The sequence below is a fragment of the Phyllostomus discolor genome, chromosome 3, assembly GCF_004126475.2.
Source record: "Phyllostomus discolor isolate MPI-MPIP mPhyDis1 chromosome 3, mPhyDis1.pri.v3, whole genome shotgun sequence".
Classification (NCBI taxonomy): domain Eukaryota; kingdom Metazoa; phylum Chordata; class Mammalia; order Chiroptera; family Phyllostomidae; genus Phyllostomus; species Phyllostomus discolor.
This window is the reverse complement of record NC_040905.2, coordinates 6801660-6825068: the sequence shown is the minus strand read 5'-3', so window position 1 is coordinate 6825068 and position 23409 is coordinate 6801660. Positions and strand designations below refer to the sequence as shown.

Here is a 23409-nt window from a genome sequence, read left to right as displayed (position 1 = left end):
CGGTTACACTTTGCTTCTGTGTAACACGCCGAAGCTCTCACCGCAACAGCCCAGAGGTGTCCCTATCAATTTTATAACCGAGTGTAACCTCTACAGTTATGTCCCCCAGCCTTGTTGACCAGCCCAGCCTCCTGTGTAGCATACACAGAATTTATATTTATAAAAGAATCATCTCAAGGCTTACGGTCTAGATGGTAGCATAGGCTCACCTCCCACAACCACATCAAAATTACAACTGAGTTATAGAACAGCCATTGCTCAGAACCATCAGAAATTGAATTGGATGGAAGTCTGACAACTATGGAGTTAAAAAGAAACCTCATCCATCCAGGCTGGTAGGGGAGGCAAAGGTGTGGAACAGGCAGCTCCCACATGCACGTGTGGTGGGTAAAAATTCAGGAGGGATAGCTCAGGAGTGAGGAGTCCCAGCCCCACACCAGGTCTATGAGCCCAGGTTCCAGCACCAGGAAGATGAGTCCCCGTAACTTCTGGCTACAGAAACCAGCAGGGATTGAGTCGGTGGGAGAAACATCTGGAGTCCCAAGCAGTTCCTCTGGAAGACCACACATGAACTCAGACTTACTCCCTGTGAGCTCCAGCACTGGGGTAGCAGCTTGAGAGGCACCAGTGGCATGTGGAGAGGAACTGAAGTGTCTGGCATCAAGGCGAGAGCCGGGAGGCAGCTTTCTCCCAGAGAGAAAGGCAGGCAAAGGCCATTGTCTCTTTTCTGAACACTCGCCCCACAAAGCCACAGACAGGGCAGGTGGGTGCCAAATCTGAGATTCCATCAACCTGGCTAACACTGTTGACCCTGCCCTGGAGATCCCCTGAGGCTCCCCCTCACCCAGCTTACATCTGTTAACAGTGGCTTTTCCATGTGGATGGCTGGCCTGGACTCAAGCTTCACAACTTCCTAAATCTTTTCAAGCAACAGCTGGCCTCAGTGAGCCCCTAGCCCTCATACTTCTTGCTAAGTGGCCCGGGGCATAGCACTAGCAGCAGCCAGCCTAGATTCACAGCTGGGCTTCACCTGGCCGTCTCAGAGCACAGCACAAGAGCAGATGTCTCAGACTGCTTTGTAGCTCAGGCAGGGTGCACTGGGCAAAACATAGGTGGGGGCTGACCTTGGCCTGAACCACCCAGGAAACCCCAGGGCCTGTGTTCCCAGTGGGCAGCTACAGACCAAGTCAGAGCATCACCACCCTGCCCCTGCACGGATCCTCCACGGAGGGTGGAGGTTGGTGGTCAGTGGTCACAGTCCATCCTTGCAGCTGACTGGCCTGGGTAAATCCCTCCCAGTGACCTGCCAATGGCAACCAAGGCTCAACTACAAGAGGAGGGTGTACTCAGCCCACATGGAGGGTGCACCTCGAGTACACAGCTTGGGTGACAGGGGAGGTTGTGCCACTGAACCCTACAGGACACCTACTACATCAGGCCACACTACCAAGGTAGGAAGTCATAGCAGCTCTACCTGATACACAGACACAAACACAGGGAGGCTGCCAAATGAAAAGACAAAGAAACATGGCCCAAATGAAAGAACAGATCATAACTCCAAAAAAAGAACTGAACAGAATGGAGGTAAGCCATGTATCAGAGGCAGAGTTCAAACCACTGGGTATGAGGGTGCTCACGGAACTTAGTGAGGACCTCAGAGCATAAAAAAGATCCAGTCAGAAGGGAGAGACACACTGATTGAAGTAAAGAACGATTTGTAAAAATGTGGCCGAGTTGCCCGTTTCTCCCCCTCCCCCACTCAGAGGCTGCGGTCTGGTGGTTTAAAGAAAGCCATAGGATGGACGGGGGGCCGGCGGGCGGGGGGGACTACCAGGAGCGGCCGTGGAGCAGGCCAGGGAGTGGACTTGGCCCGGGCCGGCTCTGGCTCCCATCCAAGCCCCGCAGCGACGCAACTGTCCGGCTCCGTGCAGCCGCTTCGCCCCTCCCCGCCAGCCTCCCCGCCGCCGAAGAGCGCACACAGCGTCTTCTCCGCAGGCCTCTGTGGAGGGGAGTTGGCGTCACGTCTGCGCACGTGCTGGAAACGCCGCGTCGTGTTGTTAAGAAAACAGACCGTAAACGATGAGGCAAAATTAATTTTGACCGACTGTCTGGTTTACTGTTTGCCTACAATAGCGGGGACCTACTTAGTTCTCAGATGCATTGATACGAGACATGACTTGCCGTGGGAAGATGTCCCGACCCTACACCTGGTTTAGCAAGGGTCACAGGGGGCCCGGGACCCTTCAGGCCCTTTCTCTCCTCAGTACAGTCGTGCTCTTGCCTACGGTTTTGCCAGCCAGGAACTCTCCACGGTGCATGCCCTTCCCTGCCCCTCCCTGCCCTCCCCTGCCCTTCCCTGCTCTTCCCTGCCCTGCCCTGCCCTCCCCTGGCTTCCCAGGGGACAGTGGGTGTCCCTTCCCTCTGCAAAGGGGCCTGTGTTCTTCCTCTCGCGCTTTCCCGATGCCTTCAGAGAAGTCCGATTAGCAAACGAGATTGACAGTTTATTCACTAACCGAAAATATTCTGTGTGCCTAATTCCTATAAAGGAAACATGCTATAAAACCGTTTCATACTCGCTCAGATTCATTTCTCCTGCGTACCTTTTTTGTTTTGGGCTTTCATATTTGTACCTCTTCGAAAATAAAAAGAAAAAGAGTAGAGGCATAGCACAAAATGATTTGTGGAAACAAAAAGCAGGAAAGGATGGAATGAGTGTGACAGGCAAGACCAGCGGGAGAGAAAGGCTTGATCACGGTCAGTTCGGTAAATTCACCGCCTCCGAGCGGGAGCTGAGTGGCGGACAGAGGCAGGGGTCCCGCCCTGGCCGTCAGCCTCCCGGCTCCCGCCGTGTCCTTATCAGAGCGGCTCCTTAGCGGCTCGCCCTCCTCTGGGTCAGGGCGACCGTGACGGGATCGAACCTGACACCGGGAGCAGAAACTCAGGAAGGGTGTGGATGACCCGGCGCTTCCACCGCGGTAGAGGCCCCCGGGCGGTGCGGGCTCTGGAAACCGCATCACGTACGCAGCCGTGGAAGGACCCGCATGTATTTGGCCCGGAGAGGCGGTCATGCAGTGAGACATGTGAGAGAGCATGTCTCATGAAAAAGAAATGAACATTTCTGATTTGCTCCCAATGTGCTGCACAGCTAGAACCGGGCATAAATAATAGAACAGCAGGCTCGGCCAAAGCACTTTTAACAGAGACGGCGGGCCCAAAGCGGAGCCCACGGCCCAGTCCGGGAGAGGGAGGTGGGGGGCGTGGCTTACTCATCAGTGTCGTCGTCCAGGCAGAAGCTGGATGACTGTCTAGCCCCTAGATTTAAAAAACAAACTTTGGCATTTGGTGAGAGGACAGAGAAAATCATCTCCAAAATTTTTTTTACAGTGTTTTAAATCTTTCCACTTAAAGGACTTAAAGGGGAACCTTCATTCCCAAGTCCTTGTAGAGACGTGTCTTCCTCTGCTCCCTGCCACCGGGTGTCACTTCCCAGGCCCTGAGCTGGCCTGTGGGTGGCCCTGAATCCACCGAAGGGAGTCAAGGCCATCACATTCCTTTCAGCTTTCATGAGCTCTGAATTGAAACACCTGTTTTTAAAATTCATAAAATAAAATAAGTGGTGATCGGAAGCTTTCATTCTGGCTTGGGAACCTCCCCATCCGTCTTGGCTAAGAACTTCCAGACCATGAAGTAGCTTTTTCCCTGTTGCCCTTCAATAGAGGAAAGGAAAGGTAATAATTGCCTCCTAAGTTGTGTCCCCGCTCCCTCGTTCCCTGGCCGTCCCCTCCACGGGTGCCGTGGTGGCCCCGGGGCTGGGGATGGGGCAGGAGGTGGCCCTGGTCGGGGAGCTCCTGCACTGGGTCCACAGAGGTCCCCTGCTGGGTTCCACAGGGCATGCTGCGGGGTCCTGGCGAGGCGGTCGGGGTCCAGCATTCCTACCCCCACAAACTGGGCTCCTGAGCCCTTCCCCTGCTATCGTTTCCTTTAATCAGCTATTCAGGAATTTGCTTATTATTATTCAGGGTCTCTCCCAACTGGAATGCAAGCCCCAGGAGGGCAGGGCTTTGGTGGGCGTGCTGTGTGTTTTCTGATGCATGTGAAGGTCCCAGCGCCGACCATGCTGTGACGTGGGCGCTCTGACATCTGTTGAAGGAAGGAATCTGGTGGGTGGGAATTCAGTGTTCGTTTGAAAAAAAGAAATCCTTTAAGGTAAGGGTGTTTTATTTTTAGAATTCGCCAATAAATCTTGTGTTAGTCTGGTTTTCCAGAAAAACAGGACCAGTAGGATAGACAGATAAATAGATAGATAGATAACATTTTTTTAAGGAATTGGCTAATGCAGTTGTGGCGGTTGGCAAGTCCAAAACCTGCAAGGCAGGCTGGCAGGCTGGCAGGCTGGCGACCTGGGGAAGAGCCGATGCTGCAGTTCAAGTCCAAAGGCAGTCTGCTGGCAGAGTTCTCTCTTCAGAAGATCAGTCCACTTCTATTAAGGCCTGCAACTGATTGGACGAGGCCCACCCACATTGTGGAGGATAATCTACCTTGCTCAGAGTTCTCTGTTTCAATTATTAGTCTCATCTTCAAAATACCCCTAAAGAAATATCTAGAATAATATTCAAACAAATATCTGCATGGTGTGGCCTGGCCAAATTGACACATAATATCAGCCATCACAAATATCAGTCCAGCCACGTGTTTTACAGGGGAAATGACTTCAGACAGCAAACCCTCAGCCTACAGATCAAGCGATCCAGTCATGGTGAGGGAGACGACCAGCCTACACGAAGTCACAGATGGTTCACCCAGGGTCCCAAGGCTCCTGAGCACAAGTCCCGTGTTCAACTACAAATGCCGCAAAAGGAAGCAGCCCCAAAATGCTGTTCCAGGTGGTCATTTGTGTGTGTGTGTGTGTGTGTGTGTGTGTCTTGTTTTTGAGAAAAAGTTTGTCCCTTGAATAAAAGCTCATCCCAGATAACAGTAGGCTTAAGGAATTTATACTGTCTATACTGTGGAATGATATATATGGTTTGGGGAGATACCATTCCTAGATGTCCGCACTTGAATAGGCATCATCTGAATCATGTTATCATGGTCCGTTTTGTCTTTAAAACGCTGTGTGTATTTTCCGCCGCGTTCCGGCGGGGATGTGCAGCCCAGTGGGGAGGGGCGGGCTGTAACGGGGTGAAACGGGCCTACCGAGATGGACTTCTCCGACAAGGTACATGTGAGCAAAGCCCCGGGAAGGAAGGGAGGCTACCTGGGGCGGGGGAGAGGTCTGAGGCAGGGGACGTGCCAGCGGAGAGGCCCCCAGTGCAGAGCGCACGGGCCTGCTTGAGAAAGAGCAAGGAGGCGCTCGCTGCGTGCATTCTGTCCCCCGAGCAGAAGGTGAGACCCAGTGAGGGGGCCGTAATAGGAGACAAGGTGGTGGGGGGCGGAGGTACGCAGGAGCTCACGCAGGGCCTCGCGGGTCAGTTTGAATTCTACTCTGAAGACTTTGGGGCAGAGAAATGCCCCAGTATGTCTGAATTTACAAAAGGATCCCGGGGGTCACTGCGTCTAGACGAGCCCCTGGTTGTCGGCGGCGGCGGTGGGGAGACCAGCGCGTAGAGAGACTGGAGCAGCGACCCAGGGCGGAGAGGCCGGCGGTGCAGGCCAGGTGGGGGCAGAAGTGAGCGGATTCTGGGAGGGCATCGAGGGCCGCGGTCTGGAGCTCTGTGCAGAGGTCCAGGTGTGGGAGACACAGATTCCGGAGGTGCAAATTTTCGGTTTTGTTTTGCAAACATTGAGGGGGCACAGTCCCATTAGCCTGGCACTAACGTGGGCATCTCAGGTGCAGATATTAAGGGTCTCATAACGAATGGGACAAACAAGCATATCAATACACACTGAAGTATTTAACAAAAGTGGGTCTAAAAGCCTGAAAGGATGCAGATGTGGGGGTGATTAATTCATTAATTCCGGCTGTGGGAATGAATGGCCAGGAAGGGCTTTGAAGAGGAACTAAACAATTGGGCTCAAACTTGAAGGTCAAGGACCAAGTAGGATATTCCAGGCCCAGGGGAAGGCCTGAGTATGTACAGTCTCAGGTTTCATGAGGCAAAGGGGCTCCTGTGTGCCTTCACTTGTAACAGATCAGTCAGCTCAGTACCTGATACATTCCCCCCCCCCCCCCCGAGTCTGGAGACTGCCCAGCAACATCTACTGCTACAGACCTACTCACAGTCCATATGAAGTCCGGGGACCATTAATCAGGGACTTCAAAATAAAGACCGCCTTTCATGTATGTTGCCAGTTTCTTCTGGTTCCACACTATTTTATATTGATTAGTGTGTCTTTTCCTATGTCTTCCTGGCATGTGGCCTTTTTTTAAAAAAAAAATAGAGCTTTTTTGCCCTGGCTGGTGTAGCTCAGTGGATTGAGCATGGGCTGCGAACCAGAGTGTCGCAGGTTCAATTCCCAGTCAGGGCACATGCCTGGGTTGCAGGCCATGGCCCCCAGCAACCGCACATTGATGTTTCTCTCTCTCCCTCTTTCTCCCTCCCTTCCCTCTCTAAAAATAAACAAATAAAATCTTTTTAAAAATAGAGCTTTTCTGTTTACTTTTTAATTTTATTTATTTTTAGAGAAAGGGGAAGGGAGGGAGAAAGAGAAGGAGAGAAACATCAATGTTTGGTTGCCTCTCACACGCCCTCTCCTGGGGACCTGGCCTGCAACCCAGGCATGTGCCCTGACTGGGGATCGAACTGGGGACCCTTTGATTCACAGGCCTGTGCTCAATCCACTGAGTCCTACCAGCCAGGGCTGCATGTGACCTTTCTCCCAAGGTCAGGGCGGTAGCCAGAGCACTGTGCTTTCTTGTCCCACACAACGCAGGCCGCCGCTGAACTCAGAGAAGGGGGATTTTAGGTAAGGCCCTGACGTCATCTCAGGGCGTGAACAAAAGAAAGAAAGGGTTTCCTGAATCCACCTGGCACCTCCCAGATGGGGTCAAGATCCTCTGAGCTGCAAGGGTAGGGGTGGGGGTGAACGGCGGGCAGGGAGCAGGGTAAGAAGAGGGGACAGAGAGGGAGCTCAGCGGTGCCGGCGGTGCCAGCGGTGCCAGCGTCTGGAGAGCCAACTTGGAAGGTCACCTCCGACAGCCGCAGAGTCAGCAGGTGGGGACTGCCGCCTCCACCCCTGCTAGTGCTGCCCTTTCACCAGCTTGGCCTGGGCTGACCACCCATCGGTTCTGCCTGCCTGCACTCTGACCTGTATTCAGGTGGGCAACTCCCCCTTTTTAAAAAAAAACCTCCAGACCCCGGTAAGACTCCTACTGCTCTAGCAAAGCAGAGATCTCCAGCCGTGGAGGGGTTCGGGGAGGGTCTAGGGAAAGAAAGTTTTACTGTATTCTGGTGAGGCGGAACACAACCAGTTCAAAATCACCATCCACCTGCCTTCTTCCTTCCTGCAAGGGGCAGGGATGGCACACACACCCCTTCCAGAATCTTTCCTCCTTTCGTTCTGTGTGCCTTTGCCTGGAGAAGCTGGCTTGTTGAGCCACAGCTCAGCCTTGGAAAGGACCCTTAGCAACAGAATTTTCCACTGACCGGATTCCTTTAAAGACAGGCGAGTCGTCTGCGGCATTTGCCGCTCCGAGGTCTTTGCATTGGTCCTGTGTGCCTTCCCAAGTCCGACTCCCCACCCCCTGTGCTACTCTGTATGCCCAGGGAGGGATCTTTTATTCTAGTGCCGAGAAGCTTGATTTAAATGTAAGTTGTTGTTGAAACATTTTTTTTCCTGAATATAAACTTGGCTTTGTGTCTGGGAGCCCTGTAGAAAAAAAAAAGGAACCGAGTAAGCCAGCGACAAACGAGGTTACAACAGGCAGCCAGTAACAAAGTAAATAGCAAAAAGATAGCACGACTGGCTGCTCCTTCAGATCTCAGACGGCCTGCAACTGGACTTTTGTACTCTCTGCTTAGAAAAGCCGCGGGGACAAGGAGTTTGATGCTTTACAAAATGGCATGCTTAACTTTCGGAAGCACGTTCTCAGCCGGCTGTGTCTTCCCTGCCGGGGAATGAGGTGGGCAGGCCTGCATCTGACACACGAACTAGGTCCACGACCAGGCGGTGAAAACGCGTCCCCTAGGTCACGGGCAAGGCCGATCCCCTCGCCGGGGCCGTGTCCGGACTCCCTGCATGCCTCCTGTCCTTGGCAAACTCATCTCCCTGCTCTAAAAAAAAGGGGCCTTCCCACTTTTAGCTAGCTTTTCTCCGTGCGCCAGCGAGCAGGAGCTTGGGGATAGGATGCGGGTGGTGGGAGGCAATGTTTGGTTGGCGAATCACGCTTTCCGAGCTCTCCGGCTGGTTTTTCGTCCCGTTCTTGCGGGGAGCTTACTTTCCTGTAAGCTTTCGTCTGTAAGCTCTTTTAGGTCCTGCCTTCTTTTTGGGACCGGGGGTGGGCGGAGAGGAAGGAAGCGTCCTGCAACTACCAATATTTTCCTCTAGGAGGAGCCGCGCAGCCCGGAGGAGAGTGACACGCACCAACTCCAACTCCGCGCCGGGAAACGCTTCATCGCCGCTCCTCGGCATGCGTGGCCCGGACGGCGCCCGGCGCCCTCGCAGCGAGCCCCGAGCCGGCGGCGCCGAACTCCCGCTTCCCGTCGCTCCCGCAGCCCAGGCCCCAGGGGCGGCGGGCCAGGCCCGGCGTGACCCCTGGTGAACCGCGGCCGCCGTTTCCCACCCCTCCCGTCCCAGCCTCCCTTCCCGTTTCACCCCGCCCCCTCCCTCTCCCCGAGCCTGACAGCCCGGGAGCTGCCAAGCTGGGCGCAGCCATGGGAAGAGGAGGCGGTCTAGGGAGCGGCGGCCGTGGCGGCGGAGGCTGCTGCAGCGGCGGCGGCGGCTGCTGAGCCCGGGCGCGGCGGGGGACCCCGGGCTGCGGCGGCCACGCGGGCCCGAGGCCCCCGCGCCCTCGGCCGCAGCGCAGATGCGAACCCGCGCTCTCAATCCGGAGGCAAGGCTCGAAGGTACTGGAGCGGGTTCCGGTGTCGGGTTCTTATTTTCCCCCTGTGGTGCCAGGGCTCCTGGGAGTGGACCTTGGGACGCCAGGGGTTTACGAAAATGGGGGTCTGTCTTAGGTATTTACACAGATCATGTTTTTCCCCGGGCGACTCGGGGGTTGGCTGTGCCCCCCTCCTCCTCGAGAAGTTTTCTGTTGGTGGGTTGTTGTAACCGGATCCACGCTGTGGTCGTGTGTGTGTGTGTGTGTGTGTGTGTCTGGTAGGGGCAGACGGGAGTTGGGGGCGTCAGGAGAACCATCCTACGTTGACGCCGGCTCCGACTGCTGCTTGCAGTGCCTGGAGGGGCTTCCTCCGAAGACCATTCTGTTGTAAAAGTTTTGCGAGTGTTTCTATTTGACATCCTCAGCTGGGCTCGGGCAGGAACCCTGAAGCTGCCGCTGCTGAGCCGGGAGAGGTCCCGAGCGGCGCGACCCGAGCAGAGGGGAGGTCGCCGGGCTGCGCGCGTCTACACCGCGCGCTCCTCCCCAAAGCGCGCGGCCCTTTTCGGCATCGGTGGCGGCGGCAGCCTCGCACTGACACCAGAGGAGCCGGGGTCAGAAGAGTCAGGGCGACCGGTCCCCAGGAGCTGGGGTGGCTGGAAACAGTGGCGAGCCGAACTCCCCCACTCGTGGTTATGAAATCAGCCAGGCGCCAAGTTTTGACAGAACTGCCCAAGGCGTGAGAGCTGCGATAAGTGGGGCAGCTGCGAGTCTGGGGAAAAGGGCGCCGGCGGCGCTCAGGGGGCGCCCGGGCAGTGTCCCCCACTTGAGGGTGCGTGGGGAAGTCTGTTTGGGCGGGGGAGGGTGTTTTCTGTGTAACCCAAAGGGGGACGCTTGCCGCGGCCAGACTGCGGGTGTCGGTGGCCTGGCGCTGGATTTGTGTACTGAACGGGGGTGTACGTGTGCGGGTGTGTGCGCCTGGGGAGGCGTGTCAGCTCCTGAGCCAGTAGGTGTGCAGGGGGGAGGAGGGGGCCAGAGAGGTGCCGCCCGCCTGTTGGAAACGCCAGGAGACCTTGGAAGGGACAGGGAAAGGTAATGGGAAGCCTGAGGGCTGGGAAGTTGCAGGGATCCCTGAATAGGACTTACCTGAGTTCCACGGACTTGAAAAGGCTAGACCCATTGGCTTTCAGGGACAGAGGGCTGGAGGTGGTTTCCAGAACTCTCAAGTATAGGCAGACAAAGATTCTAGGGTTTTGTGTGTGTGTGTGTGTGTGTGTGTGTGTGTGTACAGAATGCTGGAGACCCCAGCCCAAGCCAGGGCTGCGGATATGAAATTCCCAGGGTGCTGCTGTCCATCATGGAGACTAGAAGGTGTCTGCCGTGTTTACTGGGAGAATCCTGGCGTGCGTGCCTGGGATGCCACTCACCTTTCCTCACAGCTGCTGTGGCTGCTCTGTGTCCTGAGCAACTGGTGTTCTAAGCTAGTTTCCAGCTGGGTCACACTGGATGTCCTTCCCCCCCGGGGTGCCAAGGGATAGACCTTGGAGGGATCTGGTGTGGAGACATTTCCAGAAATTAAAATGCTGCATAGAAACAAAATAAAATGATTTAGCAGACAGGGTTGTTGGTTCCATCTTTTCCGTGATTGGGGATTCTGTTTCCTTTTGAGAAAAGCAAAGCTTAGCTACCCCAGGTTGGATTTCAAGGGGTCTCTCCTGTTATTTATGGTTCCCCTTCAGAGGGACTTGGAGAGCACGCTTTGTAGCAGAAGCATGTCCCATCGCTAGCCTCCTCTTCCACCCTTGTAAACGTGCTGCTCCCCATTGGCCTAAGGAAAGCTGGTGAGTCAACATTCAGCTTTCCTTCTGGGGTAAATATATCAGAGTGAAATTACAGTTTGGGTCTCCTGAATGCCACGGGAAGCCAGCACTTAATGGGCCAAAGTGTGAAACGAGAGTCTATAAATGCAGTGACAAAGTGCCGACATGGGTGCCTTTTTTTTTTTTTTCCCAAACCGAGCATAATTTTGCCTTGCAAATATTTGTCCTAGGCAGAGCTTGGGAGTGCGTTTTTGATTATTGGTTTTTAAACAGCAGGCTCCCTCCCCGTCATAAACCACTTAAAAATGGACACCCGACACCCTCTCTGTGCTGTCTCTGGCGCCTGGGTTAACAGATGTTTATGGTGCTTGGTAACCTATGGGACTGTCGTGTTGAGTGTCTTGTCAGCTGAGGACATAATGTTTAGAGCACAATGCAATAAATGGAGCTCCAGTGTGCGGCCCGCCTCTGCCAAGTGTGTGAAGGGCTCAGTATGGAAACAAATCTTGAGATCCGTCCAACTTGGCGAGCCTGTTTGGCTATCTGCTGGGAAGCGTTGTTAACGTAAAGATGAATCCGAGCGAGACGGAGAATACCGCACGGCAGATTGTTGAGCTTAGAAAAAAGGCGTGGGTTAGATTTTTGAAATCTGCTACCCTGAAGCTAAAGCTCCTCTGTCATTCCACTGGTAAATTGCACAATTATGGAGATGTGGTTTGCTTTTAGAGAACAAATTTTCAAAAAATATGTCAATAATAAAAATAACTTCTATTTCTTAGTGTGTTCCTATGTCGATCCAAACCATCACTTTTTCTTCTAAAAAAAAAACAACCTTATAATCTCAAGACAACTGTAATAGAATAATGATAATTTTTTTTTAAAAAAATGAAACAAGAATACACATCAATAAAATAAAGAACAAAATTAAGTTAGTAAAAAAAAAACCCTATAGTCTCTTTGGTAATGATGTAAATAACGTGAGTGTTAAAATTGTCTAATCACGTTGTGAATCTTGGATTGACAGGAATTGAAATTTGGACAGATAGGAGTCAGCCCCCCACGGATTGTGTAAGCGAGACGAAACAGGATGTCTTTGTTCAAGGGATTTTTTCCAACCTGGAACAGTGTCTATAATGTAAATAACGTGCCCAATAAAATGGCAGACTGGGAGGATGGCCAACTTTGGGGCTGGTCTGTCAGGGACATGACCTCCACGTCAGCACCTCTCCCTGTGAACGGGCCGGCCCACCTTTTCTCGGGTGGAATCAGACGGGAGTCTTCCTCGCTGGCCAGACCCTTCTAGGAGAGATGCACTTTTAGAAAGTTCTGACTTGTACTACACCAACATTTTCTTCCGCCCTTTGGCCTACTGATCGGCCGCTGAAGCCACACACAATGCATCCGATCTCTCTTCCCTTTGGGTACTCCATTTGAGACTAAACATTATGCCCCTTCTTCCTGAGTTCTCTTTGGCCCATTCTTATAGCCTTTTCTCACCCACGTGGCTCCGCCCCTTCTCTACCCTGACCGCTATGGCCTAGATTCATTCCACAGTCTCGTCACCCTCACATGCAGTGTCTCAGGCACAGATGTGAAATCCTTAGTTCTGGACTCACTACATCTATGCAGGCAGCTTAAAATTAATGTGCTTTTTAAGCCATCTCACTACACTGTTTGCTAATTTTAAACCTATAAACAAGATAACAACTCATTCTTTTTGGGTTATTAATCATCCGTAGTCAAAACACGACACGATAATAGTTCCCAAATATTTTTTTGTGTGTGCCTGAACTGTCTATAAATCTATGGAAAGTGTAATGCGGCAAAGGTCCATTGACTTCTGCATGTAATGAAAATAGCTGCTTAATTTCTCTCTCTCGAGGGCTCCCAACCCCCTAACTATCAGATGCGGAATGTTCTGAAGACAAGCAGGTTGAAGCTGCATGTTACAGATGGGTAGAGCCTACCTTACAAGGTATTGTTTCCATGGGCCTCATTGTGTCTGGTTCTGCAAGTGTGAGTCAGGGCCAGCAATCAGGCATGTACTGAAGGCTTGTTCTGTCCAAGTCTCACAGTGCATGCCACCTGGCCCTAAGGGGGGTCAAAGTACATCAGGATGAATGGCTTCCTCAGGTGGCAGGGATTTATGATGTGCATACAGGACAAGACTATTCTTCCTCTGGGGCCAAGTAGCCTGCTGATGGCCCCGGGATGTCCAAAGCAGGCTGCATCACAGCGTCAGTCCCCAAGAGGCCCTGGCCTCCTGTGGTGTATCCAGACCGAAGTGTGGCGAAGGTTCTGATGCTCCTCATTTCGCAAGTCCCGTCCTTTGTGGAGGAAGGAAGCAAAGAGCTAGTATACACACAGGGAGAGGGTGTGGTTCAAAGGCAAGCACTTTGGGGGCCCATTGGACCTCAGTCTGAATCTGAACTTTACCACTAGACATGCAAGTGAGCTCCTCCGAAACTCACTTCTTCCTCTGTGAGAATTGTAATTGTACCGCAGGGCTGCGTACAAACAGCCTGTGTAGCATGTACAGCCTACCGAGTATTAGGACCTACCTGCTGTGACTGATTTCTCTTTTATGTATCTGTCTGGGGCTCCCCAACTAAATTATAAGTCTCCCCTGCCACCAGCTGAGAATCTGCCACGGCTGAGACTCTTCTATGTTCCTGCTAGAAATGTTAATGGTTGGTGATGATGAAGATGTTGTGGGTGTGTTTTGTTTTGTTTTTTTATCCAGCAAGTCTGGGTATGAAAAAAAAGGACTGTTTTTCTTGGCGATGAGAAAAAAACAACCTGTAATATACTTGACTCCTGGGCCTGGCAGAAGCCCGCTCTGTGCACAGACCTTCCGTCAGAACAAGGAGGAGCCAGGGACATTCCTGGGCTCGCGGCGGAAACCGTCCCGGCTGCTCCCTCCTGCGCGCCGGGGGCTGCCTTGCTCATCCCCTTGCACTGCGGTCTCCATCCTTTGCTCCTTGGCTTTATTCCGTTCTAATAGAGCGGCAGGAAATCATCAATGGTAAAGTGCATTTTTTAAAGCCTCACCTGAAGATATGTGTATTGATTTGAGAAAGAGACAGCAAGCCAGACAGACAGACAGACAGAGAAGAGACAGGAATATCAGTCGGTTGCCTCTCCCATGCACCCTGACAAGGGATCAAATCCGCACCCTTTTGGGTGCACGAGATGGTGCTCCAACCAACGGAGCTACCCAGCCAGGGCAATAAAGTGCATTTTTAAGTTCAAAACTTTATTTCATGGCTCCCCACTTCCTATTCACGCCCACCCCCCAAATCACAGCAGGCCCACTGACGAGTACTGGCATGTGCAGTTTGCAAACCGGAGTTCTGTGAAGCGAGGAGCCCCCACACGAGGATGGCATGGTCTTCTCCCGGCTCCTCTGGCGTTGCTTGGCCTCTCTGAGAACACCTGTCTCATTCACGCTTCATTCCGCAATCCACTTTTTACATAGTGCCTTCCTTCCTACACTGCGGGTTGCTCAAGAACAGGAAATAAATATTGTTCATTTGTATATATTTCTCCTCCATTGAATGCTGTAAACTCTGCAGGTGTGGGAAGTGTGTCAGTTGTATTAACGTGGAATGTTAAATACATTGATATCACTTAGTTAACACTACACCCCAATTGAAATATAAGCATCATTTTCTTTCAACCAATTAAGTCAAACAGACAAAACTGCGATGACAACGGTGCTTCCAGATGCCCTTCAGAAAGGATTGCAGCTCATTGCGGTCGGAAGCAAAAGTCTTTCTGGAGCCGTTTTCTCTCGATGTTGTTGCTTTTGCTCGGAGCTGAAGAAGACTGGGCTGCACACCAGACTCTTGCAAGAAGCTGAGGGAGCGGCTCACGGCTTCCTCTCACTGCTCCTTTCGAGCTCCTCAGACAGGCAAGGGAAGCCTTAGATCGGGCACCAACCTCACCCACCAATAACTCATAACTCGGCGGTAATTTGCCAGAAATTACTGAGCTCTGTGTTTTTAATTAGCGTCTACACTTACCTTCAGATAGTCTGTTGCAACCTCAGGAAGTAGTTTCTGCTACAGAGTCCTCCAAACTTCCAGATGTGTTTACGGCTCGGGTGAGGGCTTGCTTCTCGTATCATTGACCAGGCTCTCTCTGCTTTCTTTAGAATGGCAGCAGGACAGTCCCGGGGGACCGTGCTCCTCTGATCGTGAACGGGCGTAGACAGGAGCGAGTCCGTCTCTGGTGGGTGGAGCTTCCCCGTGGAGAGGATGTCCTGGGCGAGACGCTCCCTGGGCGGAGTCAGGCGCGTCCTGCCTGGCCAGGCCCTCGTTTGGCATGAGAACGACAAGAGAGTTTGCAAAACTTGCAGGTGCCTTCTGTGTTGTCTGTGGCGGGCCGCCTGCTTTGCTAGGCATTTGCTGTGGTAACGTCTTGATCGTTGTTTATAAAATGAAACATTTAAAGTAGTAAATAACTTAAAAACTTAAGAGAGGCATCCCTCTCTGTTCCTTTAGAACATATCAGACATATGATCACGTCATAAGTCCAGAGAAAAACTTGCTTAAAAGGTACTTTATCCTAAAGAGCATTGTATCCCTCTTTCTTGCTATCTTTGAGTGGCCGTACCAAAGCAGGCACAGAATGACGATTACCAAACAGTCACACGGCAGGGGGCCCCACTTGAGTGTGATGAGGGCTGGAGCGAGACCTCAGTCGGACTTCGGTCCTGGTTGCCACTGGTCGGTGGAGCAGCCTTGGCCCTCGGTCAGGACCGTGGCGTGTCCTGATCCTAGTTCACCGTATCCACCGCTTTGCTAGAAGCCTTCAAGCTGTGTCACTGTGATCCCTGGAAACCTCAGTCAGACAGAGCGAAGAGAAGACCAGCGTGGCAAAGCCTGTGTGAGTGACAGACTGTGAAAGGAGTTCTGAAGACGGGACCCCTGCAGACGCTTTTCTTTGCACTGGGGGCGGACAAGGATACCAGGATCCCTGGGCAAGGTGCTGATGAGTGAAGCAGGGACCCCATCTGGATACCCAGCAAGTAAGAAGGATAAAGACAGAGGAGCAAGAAGGAGGCGGAGTGACCTCTCCATGTCAGCGGTCCGTGTAGCATCTCGTTTCCCCCAGAGACGTTGGCCAAACCGTGCTTGTCTCGTCATGGAATAGATGTTCAGTTAACATGTATGGGCGACCCTAATGTGGAGTAAAACACAGAGAGGAACTGAAGTGCTGGCAGGAAGTGTGTGCGCGTTGAGGGCAAAGAGAGGTGGGTGCAGTCAGGTAATAGCTGGGACCGAAGCTCAGAAACTCAAACTCGGTATTATTCTCCATAGACTGGTGATAGCACCCAAACGTGGTGGCCATCTTTCCAAGGTGGGTCCCGTTCGGGGTTGGACTCATCTGGAGGTTTTTAATGTTGAAAGCAAGGTGGAGACGTATTTTGAATTTTTTGGTTGGACTCGGTAGGACTTGATATGCCCCTTATCCCAGAGTGTGAACTTTTAATTCTTTTCCTTTTATCCTGTACAGTTTAGTGTTTTTATTTATTCTGGTACACATAGAGTATATAAAAATTAATTATGTCATCTGAAAAGTACTGTGAAAATCACTTGGGGAAAGAGAGTAAATAAGATTTTTTTATCAGCTTATAGGATGTAAGTTTGGCCAAACCAGTGGCATTTTGGGGGATCACTGTGAAAAACCAAAGACAGAACACATGTTTATTGAGCCACTGCTGTGTTCCCGGGAATGTGCTGGACACTCTGGGGATAGAGAAGCACTAGAAGACATGAGCTGCAGCTTTGGGGCTGAGCATTCAAGCTACAAAGGCAGCACTAATAATATACGTGGTGTGATTGGGTAGCAGGTGACAATTGTACGATTCAGTGAAATAGTCCGTCACTGACTCTAAAGGCTATATTTACTTAGGGAGAATGGAGACCTGTTTGGGCCGAAGTATTAGGGGACAGGAGTTATGGGCATAGTGGATCCTGAGCCAGGCCATAACATACGGTCCATGTTTTTGACAGGGCGACGTTTTGTGTGAAAAGGTCGGGAACTAGGCTCCGGGAGGCACGCCTGGAGCTCACCTGGGCAACGCACGCCAGGGCAGCGGGCCGGGTGTGCCAGGCGGCGGCTTGGTTTCCCACAGGAAGCCCTTCTCGTCGCTCACGATGGATGCTGCGTCTCGGGCCTCCCTTGGGCAGGGCTGTTGCCTCGGCCCCCCGCCCCCCGCCAGCAGAGTCCTTGCTGGGGGGCGAGGACTATTGCGGGGTGTCTCTGCATAGTTCTCTTGTACGGACACTCCAGAAATTCACCTTTAAAACTTCCTTCTGTAACAGTATTCCAGCAGGTGTACTGAAGATGCCAGCAGCACGGCGTCCTGTCAAGAGTAGGATCTCCAGTAGATGCCGCAGTGGTGGGGTTGGCCTGGGACTCCGTCTTACACCCCCGCTTCCTGCCGCACGCTGACGCTGACAGTGCGGGCTCGGCACAGCCATGGGGCCTCACAGAATTGGCGGCCATCTGCCAGTGACCGCAGCCCCGCGTACTGACTCTCGGCTGGGGCATTTGGGATACGGTTCTTGCAGGACTGGGAAGGGGGAGGGCTCGTAGTGCATAGAATTGGGCGCTCGATTTCTGTAAGGCCGGGGACAGCGCCGCACAAGGAAGAATTGCGCCTCTCCAAGGGCCAGGGGACCCTGTTGAACACGGAGCCCAACAGCCTCAGTTTATTCACCACGAGGCCATGGGAGCCCCGGAGAAAGGCCGAGACTTCCCTGGGATGGAACCCCAAGTGACAGAGAGAGAGATTGAAAACCCAGTTCCCCTAGCTCTCTTCCCAGGGCTTTCTGTTGGGCTGTGTTCCCACCACCACGACAGGGCCCGGAGCCCTGGAGGGGCATGCCGTGTATCTCTGTCACCATGCCAGCTGCCTGAGGCAAGTGACACCGGGCCAGCCGTCCTTTTCCCTGGGAGCCCAGGGTTTGCCTGTGAGCTGGGGCTGGCCGGTGCCCTCTAGGGGTCAAGCCCTGTGACAGCCTGAAGGCAGGTGGACCTTGTGGAAAGAGCACAGAGAGAGGTTTGGAATCCCACAGGCCCTGCTTGTGTGGCGGGGTCTGAGTCCAGCTCGGACACGCAGCAGCCTGAGGGTCTCAGCAGGTTAATTCAACCCTCTGAGCTCTGCCTGCAACATGGGGGCGGAGACTCTTACCTCACCAGGCGGCCGTGGCTCGAGTGAGTCAAAACCGTGTGTGGCACACGTGGGAGACGGGGAAGGAGGTGACTCCCTGCCGCGCCCCTTTGAGAGGCCCTGGGGGAGGAAACTTAACACCTTCACACCTAGAAGACCCACTCGACACCAACTGCTACTTCTCCCCCTCCTTCTTTCCTAGCAAAGCAAAGTTGCAGCTTTAACGAGTCTCGGGTTGTTTCTTTGGTTTGTGTTATCGGGCCCCCAGGTTAGAGTCCGGCTGCCCGTGTGCACTGGCCCAAAGAAACTCCCGAGCAGGAAGGAAAGAAAAATAGATTAATATTGAATCGGCCCACCCAGAGATGGGGGAGTGTATGTTCTAAAGACACGACACCCCGAGGCCTGTAGGTCACAGGTGCCATCGGGCAAAATCACAAGGCACTGGGTTAGGGGTTCGAGGTTGTGCTGGGAGGGATGGGTCAGAGGTGAAGCAAGGGCAGGAAGTCGTTCCTTCCGGTCTTGAGGACAGTTCTGACCTCTGCTCCAACAGTCCTCCGCCAGGGCTCGTCGGAAAATAGCCGGAGGGTCCAAACAGAACTCAGGTCCAGATGTTATCTTTAGCCTGCGGAGGTCTGGGCCTCGTGACAAGCAGTCAGGTGCGGGCCCCCCTGCTGCCTGGCCGGTTGCTGATTTTTTATATAAATATTAGGGGGAGGGGGGAGGGAGAGTTAGAGGGAGGGAGTGATGGAGGGAGGGGTGATTTCTAGCACTACGATTTAAAGCAAAATTTAGTCAAAGTCATAAGGACCCCCGGTTTCATTTGAACTATTGAAATTTCCCGCTTTCAGAGGAGTGCCGTCCAGAGGTTAGTGTCTCATGACTTCTCTGTCAGGGTGCCTAGACTTGCTATACTTACAACAAAAGTTCAAGGGTCACCAGATGATTATTGGTGACTTAGGACGTTCAGATTAAAAAATCAACCCTGAAAGCCCTTCCTGGATATATGTGTTTGTAAGAGCGACTGCTGTCTGCCCGTGACGGGAGACCCTCGTTAGACAAGGGGGTACTTTGGGCAGGTTAAGGGGCAATCAGGTGTTGGCCCATTGGGGTGGCAGGGGTCACGGTGAAGGCTGTCTCGGTGATGAGCCACTGGTGATGACGTTCTGGAGGACCTGAGAACCCAGAGGAGGTCACACCAACGCTTGCAGGTGTTTGGGTCCCTGTTAGCGTGACCTCCCCCCAAGGAGCTCGTGCTGTCTCAGGGGCCTGTCTTATTTTCTGCACAGCACTTGCCGCCATCTGACATTATCTTGCTTATTCATTTGTTTTCCTGGGTTTTGTCCATCTCCACTGACAAAAACGTCAGCTTCCCGAGAGTAGAGACCTTTTCTACTTTGTGCTCTTTATATCTCATCCAAAATCCTTGGTAGGTTCTGGTCAAATGAACGCGTGCATGCACGCACGTTAGCAGTTGCTGGAAGTTTTTGTTAGCATTCTTCCTGACCTTTATTGCCCTTGCACGCACTAAAAAATGTGTGGCTTTCAAGTGCGGCAGTTCCCAGGGCATTTATAGTTTGGCGAGACTTCCCTGTGGGGTGAAGTGCGGGGCTCTTTGCAGGAACCACGAACAATCCAGGACAGTGGTCGTGAGTCCCCGTCAATGAGCGGGGAACCGACAGACTCCACAGCCTCCTCACTCCATCAGCAAATACAGTCGGGAGGGATGTCTTGGTTTGGGTTTCTCCCAGAAGCGGACCGTGACCCCAGGATTCAGGTAGAAATTGACGGGGGAAAGTGAAACGAGGCAGGGACAGGAGCCGAGAATGGGTGTGTGGTGAAGCACGTCACAACCTGGACAGCTGGAGTTTGTGACCTTCCTGGAGAGACGTCGGGAGCCCAGGCTAAACCCACACCTTAGCCTCCTCTCGCCCCAGGCCGGGCGAGTTTGAATATTTACCCATTAACGTTCCCCAGCCAGTAGCAATTCCTGGGCACTCGCACTGAGCAGGGCAGAGCAGTCTCCGGGTGCTAGAGGGAGCCCCGGACAAAGAGATGCAGGTGCTGGGGTTAGCAGTCGGCGGCGTGAGGCGGCCGGGGTGAGGAGATATGGTTGGAGAAGGGACAGGCAGTGTGCACTGGATAATAATAAGATTTTTTTAAGTAGACTTTTTATTTGGAGCTAACTTTGTATTTACAGAAAAGCTGCAAAGATGCCGGGTCTCTGTACATGCCCTGACCAGCTTTCCTTAATGGCAGGGTCCAGAATCACGGCAGACCTGTGCAAAGGAGGCCCCCAAGAGCAGTGCAGCACTGGTAACTGAGTTCCAGACTGTACTCAGGTTTTCACAGTGTTTCCACGAGTGTCTGTTTTTCTGTTTCAGGATTCAATTCAGAGTATCGCATTGCCTTTCATTTTACGGTTTTTCACAAAGCGGTGCAGACACTTGGGCCCTCTCCTGTGTTCAACGAACTAGTCTTCGTCACTAGAGAGTAAGCTCCGTGAAAACGCAGTCACGCGGGCGCCCGGCATCATGTTGGACGCAGGGTGCATCCACAAAACAAAATGCATCCGTGCAAGCGGCAGTCAAAACAAAACCCTGTTCGGGAGGTGTACGGGTCCCGTGCTGAGCCTCCATTGGGTAGCTCAGATGCACTCATAACGGTGTGATGACTTAAAAGGACCTTGATTTTGAACATGTCCTAAATATCAAACAGGTAGCAGGAGCCCCTAAATCAGACACAACCCGGTCCCTTCAATGTGCCTAGCATCATTTGTGCATGTCACATTGAGTCCTGCTGTGAGTCCCATGGCCTTGAGGACCCTCGACAGATGAAGGGACGAGCCAGGGACATGAACTCACTTGCCCAGGATTCACAGGTGGGAATGGACACAGTGGAGTTTACAACTTGTTTTCAGGCTTTGGAGCTTACACTCCTAATACTATAGTCCATTACTCCCGCTCTCCTCCACTTGCCCAGCGCCCATGCGTGGTGCCGTGGGCTGGACACGCCGTCTTCGCCAGTCTGCATTGTCAGATGGCAACAGACGTGGACATCTGGTGGGTTTCATGGTGACCTGGATGAGGTGTTTGCCTTGAATCTGTGGGCTGTTTACTAAGCCTGCCTACCTTGGGTAACCCTGCCGTCTTCATATCCACAGTCATTGACCACAGAGCTCTTCAGAAAGTCGCCCGTGTGCTAATCATCAAGTTTTGATACAATGCTAATAAGGGCCTTGGAAGCAAGCCTGTTATTGCTACGGAGCAGGACACTGCAGTTGTATAATAATTCATGTATTTTGTTATTTTATAAGGTGTTTGAGTTTGGGTAATTGACCCCATTGCTCAGTTTTTCCATAGTTACCATTTTTTTGTATTTTTTTTAATGTTCCACGAGGGATATGGAATATTTAACGAAATCTTTGACGACTCTTTATGCTTGCAATAGCCCAAAGGACAATTACCCTTGGTTGCCCGGGCACCCGGAGAATGAAATGCAGACTGAGAATTTCTTACAAATCATGTGAGCTCTGACTCCGGGACGGCAAACAGCACAGCCGTCTAGGCTAACCACTGCCGGGATGCCTCCAACCTCTCATTCTGAACCGGGGAAAGAATAGGCTCTCAGGGTGTTTGTTTATTTTTGCTTTGATTACAAGCTGTTGGAAGCCTGGAGTTGGGTATCTAATAATGCCATCTCTGCGAAACATAAATTACTGGCTCGCGATGAGATCCGAGAAGAGACAAAGGGACAGTCATGTGGAAATGGTCTCTCTCTTTTTTTTTTCCTTAGGAGTAAGTTAGGGTCAGCTGAAAGGCATTCCCTTCAGACTCTAACTTCTGGAGCATTGCGCATTTTTAGAAGGAAAACAGCAATTACCTTTCAGAGCTTATGCATGGAACTGTTTACTTAAATGGCTGCATTAGGCTGGCATGGTTTTAAACCATGACCTTTGACGCTTTGCACGTAGGGTGACAGGCGCAACTTGTTACTGCAGACCTACCTGCACACCGTGTACCTGGGGGCCCGGGGATCCAGGGGAGAGGGCCGCGCTGGCTGGGCAGCCTCCCTCCACCCTGCAAAGTGCTCTGCTCTGTCTCCCACGCGGCACGGCCAAGAACCTTTAAGCAAGAAGAGCAGCCACGCTTAACGAAAGGAAGCAAACGAAGGTGTTTAAACCCATCCTATATGTCCTTGTATCCTATAGACTGCCTTTGCACCATCTGTCTTCAGGAAGCCCTCAGATTTCTAGGGGGGAAGGCACTCCGCTTTTCCATCCCAAGTTCAGAGTTACTTTCACAGCTGCTGGACTGTGAACGCCTAGGGGCGAAGACCCTGCGTGACCTGCTCAGTGGGCACTCGGTGAACAGGCCGCCTCGCTAATGACTGGTACTGGAATGATATTAAGGAAGTGCTTATTCAGACTGCGGGCTGTACCGAGTTCTTTTTCACGTCATGTTATTTAACCCCCCACGCAAGTCGCATGACGTACCTAATTGAACTTCTGGTGAGACTGGGACGTGGGGAGGTTACACCGTTCAGACAGGGCCCCTCAGTTGGTGAGCCGCACAGTCCAGATGAAAACACTGACTTTCTAATTCCAAACACAGCCAACTCCCCGAGTCTGACTGCTGCCTGTGTGGTACTTTTCAACATGCGTCCACAAAGCTTTTTGGTGTTCCTTCCTTTAAGAGCGGAGTCCGAGTTTCCTCTCCTTGAGAATGGACTGCATTCAGGGACTCATTTCTGAAGACCAGAGTGACGTGGGAGCGAACATGTGCCGCTTTGGAGGCCGGGACGTTCAAAGGCACTGTGGCTGTGTCCTGGTTGCTCTGTCTTTGGGATCACCCACCTGGGGAAGCCGGCTACCATGCTTCGAGCTGCCCTGTGGAGAGGCCCGGCACCGGTGCGCAAGGGAGGAATCCGTCCGGTAGCCAGTGTGCAGCTGGAGCCAGCGGACCACAGCTGCCACGACGGTGGCCTTGGAGGCAGAGCCTTCAGCCCCGGTCCAACCTCAAAACGACTGTAGCCCTGTCCCAGCGAAAGCTGGTCTGCAAGCTCATGAAAAGCCCTGCGGCAGAAATGCCCAGCTAAGTCTCTTCTGGGCCCCTGCATTTAGACTGTGCGACAGCAAATGTTGGTTGTCTTAACCTGTCAAGTGTGGGGTTGATTCGTTAGGCAGGAGCTGACTTAGGTAGCCTAACACTGCCTTGATCATTTTTTGAAAAATAGTCTTAATTTCAATAAATCTCAAAGTTTTCGTACAGCAAGGAGAACATTTCCAGAAAAAAAAATGCTGCCGAATGTAAGTAATAAGGGATTAATGCCCAATTAATATAATAGATGTAATGGCTTTGCTGGGATTTGCGATTTTGTAAGTCCAAGGACGACTGCTTTAAAAATCCATGATTTAAGAAGAAAGGACGTTAATG

General features: G+C 52.4%; 1 protein-coding gene across 1 annotated transcript in view; it reads left to right on the top strand.

Annotated features, from left to right (window-relative positions):
* Positions 1-8479: 8479 nt before the first annotated feature.
* The window catches only part of GHR (growth hormone receptor), a 217585-nt gene continuing 202655 nt past the window's right edge, over positions 8480-23409 (top strand). The window contains exon 1 of the mRNA XM_028529502.2: positions 8480-9002. Within this exon, the coding sequence (XP_028385303.2) occupies positions 8963-9002 (40 nt within the window). The 5' untranslated portion in view covers positions 8480-8962. The remainder of the gene's footprint in view (positions 9003-23409) is intronic.